Raw genomic sequence first — 11,672 nt, 5'->3', positions numbered from 1 at the left:
GTTGCGTACTGTTAAAGGAAAGTGGAAGATTCGTCGGGAAGGCTCGTTTTCTGATCGTTTTCAGGAGCATCTTGACTACACAACGAGTAACAACTCGTCAATGGCAACATTCAAGTCAGCATTATCAGAATAAACATGCTCCATGCCCCAGGCTTTGACGGCTCTTACCGGTGAAGTAAGACTTTCATCGGGCAACGGCTTTGTATAGGGAAATTCGTTCGACTAGGTACCGCAACGGAATCAAACCAGGACACCGCGCTTTGTATACACGAAGACCGTCATCATATGCAATTTGCATTGTACGGGCCACCAAGCTGAATCAAATATGAAACCCGTAAGATTGGGTATATATACAGGCTCCTCCTCTGTTAATCAGCTTAGTTCTATGCGGTATGTTTTCCTACAAGACGTTTATTCAAAACTGCCGTGCTGATATCTCTTAGGTAAGTAACCCTATGTGTTCATTATTGTTTCATGAAGTAATGTAAATATAAGCACTAGACACATTGAATTCATATATTCACTTAGCCTTCGTGGTGTTTGTTTATTTAGCGGCCATCAACCAATCAACTTTATGTTAATGTTATCGGTCAGACATAATCCACAAGCGAGCTGCCACCCATGCGGATCACTTCTTTTTCCGACCCGATAGGCCACTATGAAACTATCCTAAGATAGATTTCATAAGACAAAGACCCCAGAGGTGCCTTTGGCGTTGTAAAAACATCATTCCCTTGGTACGTCCTGCCCGAGGCGTCAATCCTGGCTCGGCGTTGGAACCGTAACACCAGTGTTTTTTCCTGCTGAGCATTCAATTCTTAGAGCAGCAATGATCCAGAATTTGTGCTGACGACACTGCCGGTCGCATTGGTATCCTTCATCAAATAGACATAGGCCTCAGCGACTTCTAAAGGAGTGCCCACTTTCCCTAGCGGCATGCTAGATTGGATGTTCTCTGGAACACCGTTGGAGCCCCACATTGGAGTTTTCACAATCCCGAGACTCACAAGATTCACTCGGAGGGGCTTAAGATCAAGTGCAAGGTTTCGGGTGAGACCGTGGAGGCCGGTCAAATAACCTGATATCAATGACCAGTTCGGGAAGGGTTTCTGAGATCCAGCGCCGGTAGTGAGGGTCAACGATGATTGATACCCAGCCTTCAAGAAGCGTGGAGCCAACTTTCCGAGGAGGAGAGGGACAAAAAATCGAATATGCCCTGCACGGTGAATCGCCTCCAGGTCGATCTGATCGATAGATAAGGTAGGAAGAGGGTCACCGGCGGTGTATACAATATGATCAAGAGTAGAACCGATACCGCTGAGAAGGTTCTCAAGATGTCGTTCCACTTCAGATGAAGAGAGATCAATAACGTGTCCGGTGACCTGACCCCCCGGGTATTTTTGCTGCAAAGATGCGACGCTTTCCTGTACACGAGAAGCACTGGAGGACGCGATGTGGACGCGTGCTCCTTCTATAAGAGCCTTCTCTGCAACACCAAAGCCGATCCCTGAAGAACCTCCAATGACAAGAACCGTTTCATTTTGTAGAGGTGACATGATGATCGATAGAGTAAATTGAGGTCGTTCGAAGGAATTTCATGCTCTAACGACAATTTACCTTGATTTCGAGCTCATTATTTATAGACCAGAATGCTAAGTCTAAGGTCTCATCTTCAATCAGTATAACCAAAGATCTGGTCACCCATTACGGACATAAGCTCTAAAATCCAAAGTCCGGATGGCGCGAACACTGATACCGTCCACACACCTTAATAGGTACTCGAAAGTCATGACGTGCTGCGAAAAAACAGCAATGGATGGGACCATTTTTGACTGATTAACTTTCGAGCCGCCTTAGTGACGCAGGGAAACCCAGATCGTGGCGTTAGTTAGCTGTCAATTCTGACTAAGCATCCGCGAATCTGTGATTTCAAATCTTTTTGTTTATTTCCGTTTGTGGTCAGAAGAGGTGTTATCTCCGTTTGTGGCCGGGAGAGATGAAGAGCCAAAATGAAAACTCATTAGGGCTCACAATTGATTGTGGTTATCTCTAAAAGTGATTTAAATACTTCCAGGCTTCTACGGCGTACAACATGCAGATTTTCGCACCCAGATACCCACGATGGCGAAGGATATTCTTGTTGTGTTTGGAGCAACCGGTCAACAGGGGGGTTCCGTGATCGATTATGTTCTTGGTGACACTTCATTATCTGCCAAGTACCACCTGCGCGCTATTACGCGAGATGTGACTTCGAGCTCCGCATCATTTCTTCGAACGAAGGGGGTGGAAGTGGTTGAGGGCGATATCAATGATAAAGCTTCTCTTCATCGAGCTATGCGAGACACGCAGGGCGTGTTTGCCATGACTTTACCACTTTTCAATGATGTCGAAGCAAAAGAGCTTGAGATCACACAGGGGAAACGCATCGCCGAGGTTGCAGTGGAGGAGAATTTGAGCTTCATTATTTTCAGCAGCCTTCCCGACGTTACGTCCATCTCCAAGGGCCTTTATCAGGGGGTTGATTTCTTCGATGCCAAAGCGGCAATTGAGCTTTACATTCGATCTTTGCCTATCACGAGCATATTCCTCATTCCAGGTCTGTTCATGCAGAATTTCAGTCAGCATATGGGCCCCCAAAGAAAACCAGACGGATCATTTGTTTTGTCCAATGTGGTGCCTCCTACGACGAGGCTTCCGCTTCTTGAAGTTTCTAGGGATCTTGGTAAATTCGTTGGTCCAGTGCTCTTGAAGCCGGAGACTTTCAACGGACAAACAATATACGCCTTTACTCGGTACTACACATACGAGGCCGTCGCAGATGCGATTAGCCGCGCGACGGGACAGATTATTGAATATCAGCAGACATCCACTGAGGTGTTCACGGCTGGKATGCCTCCGAAATTTGCCCAGTGCCTGGTGGAGATGATGTTGTTTGTCGAGAAGTTCGGATATTTTGGCGAACAACCGTCGGTGATCACCGAGAAGCACGCGAACTTTGCCGCACCATCAGCTTTGACCTCGTTTGAAGAGTACTGCTCAAAGGTATCTTGGCAAAATTCACTTAGCTGATGATAATTGGCTTTGATCATCAAATTCTTGAAGGTCTCAATTATACGCTCTCGGGCTTATACATTATCTGGAACCAAGCCTCGTGATGCTTGCTTTGCTTGGAAAAGGCATACAGTCTGTTGGGCCCACGGGCACCTACTAGTCCCCGGTGAATTCGGAGACAGATGGAGAATCATATTTTTAAAATCTCAAAATTCTCATTACACCATTCGTATACTTCAATTCGAGAACTCGCCTAGTATGAAGCAATGCTTTACCCTAGAATCATAGTGTGACTTTTAGGGAGATGGTTGAAGGCAAGAGTAGAGAAGTATAATCTTCTTTTGTTTGAATATTGATAACATTTACCTTAGTCAATGGTTTGCAGACATTGATAGACCCAAAATACTTCATAAATCAATACAAAAAGAGTCATGGAAGGTCCCAGCTGAGAACTCAACAAAAATATCACAGTAACATAGTGTAGTGCGCCTTCTCGGTAGCTATGAGGATATATGATTGCAAATAAAGAATCGATTGTGACTATTACTAAGGAGGTATCGATAAAAAATCAATATACAGGTGACCTATTCGTCGAAGTGGTGTTTTTAAATTTGGGTGTAGAAGATGCCGTACTATTGGAGCCTGATCTTCGCCTCCTGATTCTCTCTTTGCTTTACACGATTGTGGAAGACGGTCAGAGAAGCTGTCCCGATCGTGAAAAGAAAGGCCGCAATCTGAAAACCAGTCTGAGGGTCTGCCTTGAGGACTGAGTAGAGAATTGCAAAAAGCAAAGATGCAAAAATAAGCTGAATTTCTTTCCATAGAAACCAGTGCCATCTCCTCCAAAAAGACTGATTTCCTAGTTCACCAGATTCAACATCCAAAGGAGCCTCTTTGCCTAGAATGTTCGACTGGTCTGGCTGTTGTGATACTGAAGGAAATGACTGGGAGACATCTAGCTCGATCCACTGTTGCTCAGGGCTACTTCGGTGATCTGGATGTACTCCGAGCCTGATCTTTCCAATGGCGGAATGTAGCTCCTTCGTATGTTCATCGCACTCATTTTTTAGGAAAAGAGCAAATGGGCCAATTTTTGGCGCACTAACCGATAAGGCTCCTTCGACTTTCTTCCAAATGCCATGTATTTCGGTAAGGTGAGTCTTGCCTTCTAATGAGATGTGATACCGCGGATCCTGGCGCCAGTAAAAGGTAAACTTCCATTGCAATCTTGCAAATGCCACTTTATATTTTTCAAGAGTCTCAAGAAGACGTTTGAGGAAAGAGAGCCTGGCTTTAATATCACGGTGAGTGAAGCCATTCCACGGAGATGATACGTCGGTCAGCAAGGCTGTATTTCCCGCAAATAACGAATCAATGTTCTCCCGACTCTGTGATTCTTGTAATTTGATATGCGATAGGATCAGGCCTTCTGTAACACTCAGTGTGTTATTTAACTCGGAGAGTTTTCCGATCAAGTTAGGGTGAAGTGGGAAGTCCACAGCGACTGCGGTCGAAGCATTGGAATTCTCCATTCGCACAGTTTCTGGAAGAGATTATTGATACCAATCAATCTGAATTGTTAGAAGAAGTCAGTGTAATGATGTGTGCGAAGGGAAAGAAAGTAGGGTGTGAGCAGATTCTTAACGGCGCCAGCTAGCCAGCCTTGGGATGAAATGAGCCTCAGCCTTGAGACACATTCAGCCTTGCGCTGCTGGTAGATCTACTGTAATAAAACTGATTCTTCTTTTGGTGATATTTTCATGCTTGTCCGGCTTTATCTCTAAGGTCCTTTTTATTGGACTAATTAAACACAAGCGGTACGAGCTTTCTCATTGAAGTGTTTCTACTGTTTCCGAAAGTAGTCCTATATACTTTACTAGCATAGAATATTCAAAATTGGGGGCATTCTCTGATCTGACAGCACATTTGACCAACATAAATAATCACCCAACTGTTCCCGCCCTGGCAGAACGTGTGAGAGTCCTACTAGACCCAATTCATCCGAACAAACTTTCAACTTAAAGCTTGAATATCATCTCTCGTATGGGGAATGTCCAGAATGTATCGTGAAGTGCGGAGAGCTTCCCGGAACAGCAAGTACAAGCGTGCCTCCCCCACCCGCTTATCAGGATCAATCTACAGGCACAAGCGCCTAAATCCTGGAGTATGCAAGTCACCTACTCAAAACAATTTAGTCAGAGCCGGAATCTACTGCTGGTCGAGAGGTACGCCGAGACGGTCTCTTTAGATGCCTCATCTGGAATAGTTGCATCGGCTGACGCAGCGATAAACATGAAGCTCGGCGATGGGGTTGATGCATCATTGGCCAGAGATGCCACCTGTGTGTGTATGATGTCTGTGCTTTGGGATAAGCAATCTAAGTAAGGTTTCTTGTTTATCTTATCGATGGAGCTACGTATGATTGAAGCTATCCATGTGTAAGCCACATTACTTTGTCACCCTGTAGAAGAGCCCCTAGCTGCTGAAATTAATAAAGGTATATAAGCCGCACCACATAAACATGGGGTTGCACAGAATCTTTCTTTTGACAAGTTGCGATCATCAATTGATCGCTAGGTAAAAATCTCGCCTTATCAATATGCCAAATTACAAGCACTTGCTCTTGGTACCCTTGGCTCTGGCCAGTCCGGTCCTCGGTGGCTCGAAGCAAACATGCGAAAAAACCACCGTTGCCATTCTGTAAGTTTTATATGACTCTGACAATCGAAGGACTCGCTAACAATGTGAAATAGTGGTGGAGGCACCGCCGGTATCACAGCAGCTGTGAGTTAATCTAGGCGATCTCGAAAATCTACCTTTATTATGATACCGTATCTAACAGACAAACCTCTAGCAAGCCCTAAGCAATAACTCTGTTCACGACTTTATCATTTTCGAATACAATTCCGATATTGGCGGTCGTATGCGACATACAACATTCGGTCAGGACGCAAATGGTGATCCTATAACTCTGGAACTCGGCGCAAACTGGGTTCAGGGATTGGGAACAGCTGGTGGTCCTGAGAATCCCATCTGGCTTCTAGTATGCTTCAATGACTTCACCGGAAATTTAGGGTACATTACTCATATTATTACGAATTACTAGGCGCAAAAGTATGGAGTCAACACTACCTACTCCAACTACAGCTCGATCTTGACCTACGATGAGACTGGTTATACCAACTACTCCAGTCTCTTCGATGACTTTGAGAATGCATACTCAGTCACAGAGGAATTGGCAGGKACAGTTTTGTCGGAGAACCTTCAGGATCGTAGTGCCCGAGCTGGCTTCACTCGTGGCGACTGGCAGCCGAAGAAGGACATGAAGATGCAAGCCGTTGAATGGTGGGAATGGGGTATGTGAATCATGGTCTCGATTGAACATATATTGGAAGGCGCTAAGTAATGATGATTAGATTGGGAATACGCATATGAGCCCGAAGTAAGCTCCTTGGTTTACGGTATCGTGAACTATGTAAGTCATCATCCCGCTTCGTCTGATGTCGTCGTCTCATCTTCCGGCAGAATACAACATTCTACCAATGGTCGGACGAAAACAACTTTGTCTGGGATCAGCGTGGATTCAATACCTGGCTCAAAGGCGAGGCAAGCACGTTCCTGACAAAAAACGATAAACGGCTGCGCCTCAACACTACCATCACCAACGTTACTTATAGTGACACCGGTGTGACTATCACCGATAGCGAGGGAGGCTGTTATCAGGCGGAATACGCTATATGTACTTTCTCGTGAGACCGACCGCCTCTCCAACATATATTACTGCTGCTAACTGTAAAAGACTCGGCGTCCTTCAGAACGAAGCCGTAAGCTTCCAGCCCGAGTTCCCTGAATGGAAGCAGGATGGAATCGACAACTTCGATATGGGCACCTACACCAAAATCTTCCTCCAATTCCCATCGGACAAAGTTTTCTGGCCAAAGGACACACAGTACTTCCTCTACGCCGACCCTATTGAGCGCGGATACTATCCCGTCTTCCAATCTCTCGACTCTCCGGGCTTTCTTGAAGGTTCCGGCATCATCTTCGTAACCGTGGTGCACGACCAGTCTTACCGCGTCGAAGCTCAAACCGACGACGAGACCAAGGACCAGGTCATGGCCGTCCTCCGAGACATGTTCGGTGCTGACAACGTCCCCGAACCAACTGCATTCATGTACCCTCGCTGGAGCTTTGAGCCGTGGGCACACGGAAGCTACTCGAATTGGCCGTATGGTGTGACATTAGAAATGCACCAGAATCTCCGCGCAAATGTTGGTCGTCTTTATTTCGCCGGTGAAGCTACAAGCGCCGAATACTTTGGATTCTTGCAGGGTGCTTGGTATGAAGGTCAAAGTGTGGCTGAACAGGTGGTAGCTTGTCTGAATGGAAAGTGTACAGAAGAGTCACACTATACGCCACTACATGGAAGTACTCCGGTAAGCCAGTATGACATGCAGAACGGATGGACTGTGACGAGTTTTCAAACGAATGGATTTTGATTTGTCCGAGCATTGAGACGCGACCGAACTTATGTACATATTTCAAATTCCATATAATGTTTGACTACCATCCATCAATCAATCGATGCTCTAAGCCGAAATAATGTCCGTCGGAAGGAGCAAGCAGTAACATAGCATCCAGGAGACTTCCACCGGACTGATGGGAAATGTACCCAAAGTGAAGAATGCATAGTAAAAAGGAATCCGTGCAGATAACCCGATTTGTACGCAAAAGCGGCATAGTGTGAGAGCTTTGAAACTACGTGTGATGACAAGAAGAGGATTCGAACCCCCGCCTCTTGCGAGACCGCGATACTAGAGACAGTTACTGTTAATCATAGTGGGTGTGCCCCCTATAAGTAATTTCGAATGCGGCCTTAGACCGCTCGGCCATCTAATGTTCGGTTTACACGACTCATGAAGCCAGTCCCCGCACGCCAACCCCCTTAGTTAGTATTGTTGACGATTGAGGTGAATGCGATACTTCGCTGTTTCAGGCCACCCAAATTGTGACCAGCGCTGTGTGTTCCGCGACAGTCTTCACCAATCTCCTGAAATGTCCCCGTGGACATAAGCCATGGATTTTGTACGCACTCCCCCTTTCGAGTCCCCTGCGTATCCCATCATTGTGCTAATTGCTCACTGTTGTCTTCACAGTGGTCTCGGCTTGTTGGCGGKTCCCSCACAGCTTCCAAACCCCCTCGAGCAAGCAGCCCCGTGGAGCGGTTGACCGCCTTCAAGAGATCCTGCAACACTCTGCAAGTAAGTCGTTGCCATTGACCCGACCGATCAAATGACTCGTCGCTGACAGGTTCGATCACAAAGCAAATATGGCGCTCGAGCAACTCCCCTTCCAACGAACTGGCCGCGACGTCCCAGGCGCGGGTTTGCGTTGACCGTTTGAATCACGTCCTCAGCGAGGAATCCAGAGGCCCTGCGCCCCATCCCTGTCTTTCGTATGCGTCCACATCGCAGATATTCGTGACGGTCACAAAGCTGGCATTGACCTATCGAGACGAGGGCTTAGTGCGATCGTCAGCAGTCTTCTTCAACACGCTGATCGATGCCGAGGTGGACGGAATAGTTGATAACCGTGTCTTTTCGCGAGCTTTGATCGATCTCGTTCGAAGAAATTCGGTGCGTACGGATGACACGGAGTCGCGTCTGGTCGAGTTGCTTTTCGGCGTTGCAAACAACATTCGTTTGCGTCCACAAATATTGACTGCTTGGTTCATCCCCAAGCAGGCTGAACTGCCCGAAAGAGAGTTAGAAGAGGACGAACAATTCGCAGGAGTCACACGCAGGGATGATTTTCCACTTTTCTACCTTCTGGTAGATTATGTTCATCGAGAAGGTCGTGCAGGTGACTTTGCTCGAACGGGTCTGTTGTATCTCATCGAAACTGCAACGCGTTCGAGGATACTTGAGAAATGGTTGATAGAAAGCGACCTGGCCACACTGATGGCAACAGGTCTGGGAGCAGTGTACAGTCAGCTCAGCAGGTATGAAGTGTTTGCCGGTGACATTGTATGACAAAGATTGACGCCCTGCAGAAATGTTTATCCTACCTTTGTCGAGGGTAGCGTGCCGACCATTGTAGCCCTCTCCGACGAGAACGACATCCAACGGAATTTTGACGGAGTAGTCCGTCCTGACGTGGAATCTTTTATTTCCTATTTGCTCTTTTGGCAGGACACCGTCGAGCATTGCCAATCAAAAGAGGTCAATGATACGCTACTCGACCATTTCGAAGTGCTCTTTCTACAACAGCTTCTGTAAGAATATTTTTCGTTCATAGTTTTCTGCATATGTTGCATCGCTAACAAACGAAAGCTATCCATCTCTGTTGGAGTCGTCCGATGTGAAGGGTGGATCAACTTCCACAGTCCTGATGTATCTGTGTCGGTTACTGGAATCAATCGATCAGCCTAAACTTGTTCACCGTACTCTTCGCTTTTTGATGGCCGCTCCTACCGATACCGAACCTAGCGTGGATGTCTCCCAAACCCTACACAAGAAGCATCTGTCTGTCAGCCGGCGCAAGTCACTAGATATGCTTGCTACCCTGGCAGAAGCCGAGGAACAACAGCCATCGCCATCACTATTCAATCTTGCTGACTTGATACTCTTGAGCATTAAATCACAAAATAAAGAGACCATCGTGGCGACCTTGCGCCTGTTGACGGTTATAGTACGGAGACATCATCCTTTTGCAGCATCTTTGATCAGAACGAAGGAGCCAATGTCTGCGCCACAGCGCACCGTTGGTGCTCTCAATGAAGAGCTCCGTAGATACTTATCTTTCGCCACAACTATTATCGATGACCCATCATTAAACGACTCGTTTGAGCATTATTCCAAAGATGCCGCGCTTGTCCTCGAATCTCGTCTTTTCATACCATCCCCAAGGAGCAGCATCCTTGACGGGCCGGCCGATCAGCCACTTGACCTTTCTTTGGATGATGTAATCTTCAAGGAGATCTTAACATTATTGGATCGGTTCTTTTCAAACAGTGTCACGGTGAATCTCGGATTGACCGAGCTCATCACGAGTCTTGCTTCTTCTAACTTGATCTCACTCAATGGGTGGCTTTTGGTCGACCCTGCAAACTACGACTACGAATCGGATCTGTCGCCTACAGGGATGAAGACCTCGACTGTCACGGAAGACAACGATTCAGATGTCAATGATGAGAACATCGAAACTGACCCTTTAGCAGCAATTAGGAAGAGTCTGGCGCCAGCAACCTGGTCAGATGGGCATGAAGCACTCATCGCAAAGTCTTTACGGAAGCTGACGGAACATCTCGAAAATTGGAGGAGGGATATTCCGGACTTTGATATTCTAGTCGCCGCTCGGCGTGACCTCTTACACAGCGAGGATGATGACGACGTCTCAAGAAATCAACGCTCAATCAATACATCTCGCCAACCCTCACAACCTCCAACTACACACTCCATTGAGCCTCCTCTTTCTCCACGTGGCAGGTCTATCAGTAATAGCGTCAATCAAGACGGGCCACTTTCGAGCACTCCAGGCTCGTTACCACACAGTACGATTGGCTCTCCTTTGCGTGAGCCATCCATCCAACCGCCTGTATCGTCGTCTCCGGCTCACCGTCCCGTTGCGGTTGAGGACCTTCGACAACGACTTGCCAGCTCATATCGGATCGATAAGGCGGCTGAACAGCCAACCTCTACTCCTCAAGAAAACAAGTTCACCAATGAAAATCGGACAGATGGTCCGGTCGATGGGAGTGAGCAGCCGAATCAGGAGCAATCGCCAGCCCAGAATGAAACCGTGGTTACCCTTGGACATATCCTTACCAATGCTGTAATCTTATACGAGTTCATACTGGAATTGGCCGCTATGGTGCAAGTTAGGGCTACGTTATTTGAGGAGGCGGGTTATGCATGAGAGCCGTTGCTTGTACATCTGTATCTATTTTTGTTTTATTCTCTACATACCAATACCCATTTGTTCGAGAGCGACCGTTCACAATTGTACTATAGAACAGTAACAAGACTTGATGGGGAATTGTCAGCTGAAATTCACGGCCATTAAGCCTCACAGACATGAATCTCATCTAGAATCAAAAATTAGTCATGTTCTCCAGATTGACATACTAAGACACCAATTCCAGAAGCAAATACAAAACACAGAAAATAAAAGACCGACTAGAAGGTCCGAAGATGGGCGACACCGGGGAATTAAATCGAAACTATTTGCCGGCCTGCAGAGACAAGGCCGACTTTGGCCGCACATCCCATCCAGAATTGATCAAAGTGATCCAATAGTGAGGTTAACAAAAGGCTAGTAACTACTAAATAGTATTCGGCATATTGGATTCGTCTAAGTGGATTCGGAGCTAGGATTTATGCGATAGACTTACACTGAATTCGTCTGTCGATTGGGCTATGCTCAATCGACGTATTCGGAGCAAATCGAAGACAAGTTCTGCATTTTCCCGTACGAGAAGCAGTGTGTCAAAATATAGTCTATCTCTATTGGGATAAAGTATGTAAATACAACATCTGGTCCGCGCCAGCTTGGATTGTGACCCATCCCTTACATCTACGTATAAATGATCTTATAGTCCGGACTTTCTCCAACGGTCGTCT

General features: G+C 46.6%; 3 protein-coding genes across 3 annotated transcripts; 2 read left to right on the top strand and 1 right to left on the bottom strand.

Annotated features, from left to right (window-relative positions):
* Positions 1 to 818: 818 nt before the first annotated feature.
* Positions 819 to 1,556, bottom strand: BHQ10_000546 (uncharacterized protein; the record flags this gene model as incomplete). Its single annotated transcript, XM_040877938.1, has 1 exon — positions 819 to 1,556. One exon carries the CDS (start codon positions 1,554 to 1,556, stop codon positions 819 to 821), a length of 738 nt encoding a protein of 245 aa, XP_040729051.1.
* Positions 1,557 to 2,121: 565 nt separating this feature from the next.
* Positions 2,122 to 3,069, top strand: BHQ10_000545 (uncharacterized protein; the record flags this gene model as incomplete). The annotated part of the gene is made up of 1 exon (XM_040877927.1): positions 2,122 to 3,069. The coding sequence occupies one exon, from the start codon at positions 2,122 to 2,124 to the stop codon at positions 3,067 to 3,069; it is 948 nt and encodes a 315-aa protein (XP_040729050.1).
* Positions 3,070 to 5,650: 2,581 nt separating this feature from the next.
* BHQ10_000544 (uncharacterized protein) lies at positions 5,651 to 10,968 on the top strand (the record flags this gene model as incomplete). The annotated part of the gene is made up of 11 exons (XM_040877916.1): positions 5,651 to 5,751; positions 5,805 to 5,835; positions 5,906 to 6,094; positions 6,158 to 6,407; positions 6,468 to 6,526; positions 6,577 to 6,800; positions 6,851 to 7,390; positions 8,239 to 8,312; positions 8,362 to 9,052; positions 9,104 to 9,325; positions 9,384 to 10,968. The coding sequence occupies 11 exons, from the start codon at positions 5,651 to 5,653 to the stop codon at positions 10,966 to 10,968; spliced, it is 3,966 nt and encodes a 1,321-aa protein (XP_040729049.1).
* Between the last annotated feature and the right edge of the window lie 704 nt (positions 10,969 to 11,672).

This window comes from Talaromyces amestolkiae (genome assembly GCF_001896365.1).
Source record: "Talaromyces amestolkiae strain CIB chromosome Unknown scaffold1.1, whole genome shotgun sequence".
Lineage (NCBI taxonomy): Eukaryota > Fungi > Ascomycota > Eurotiomycetes > Eurotiales > Trichocomaceae > Talaromyces > Talaromyces amestolkiae.
The sequence above is the reverse complement of the archived record's forward strand: the minus strand, read 5'-3'. Positions and strand labels throughout refer to the sequence as shown.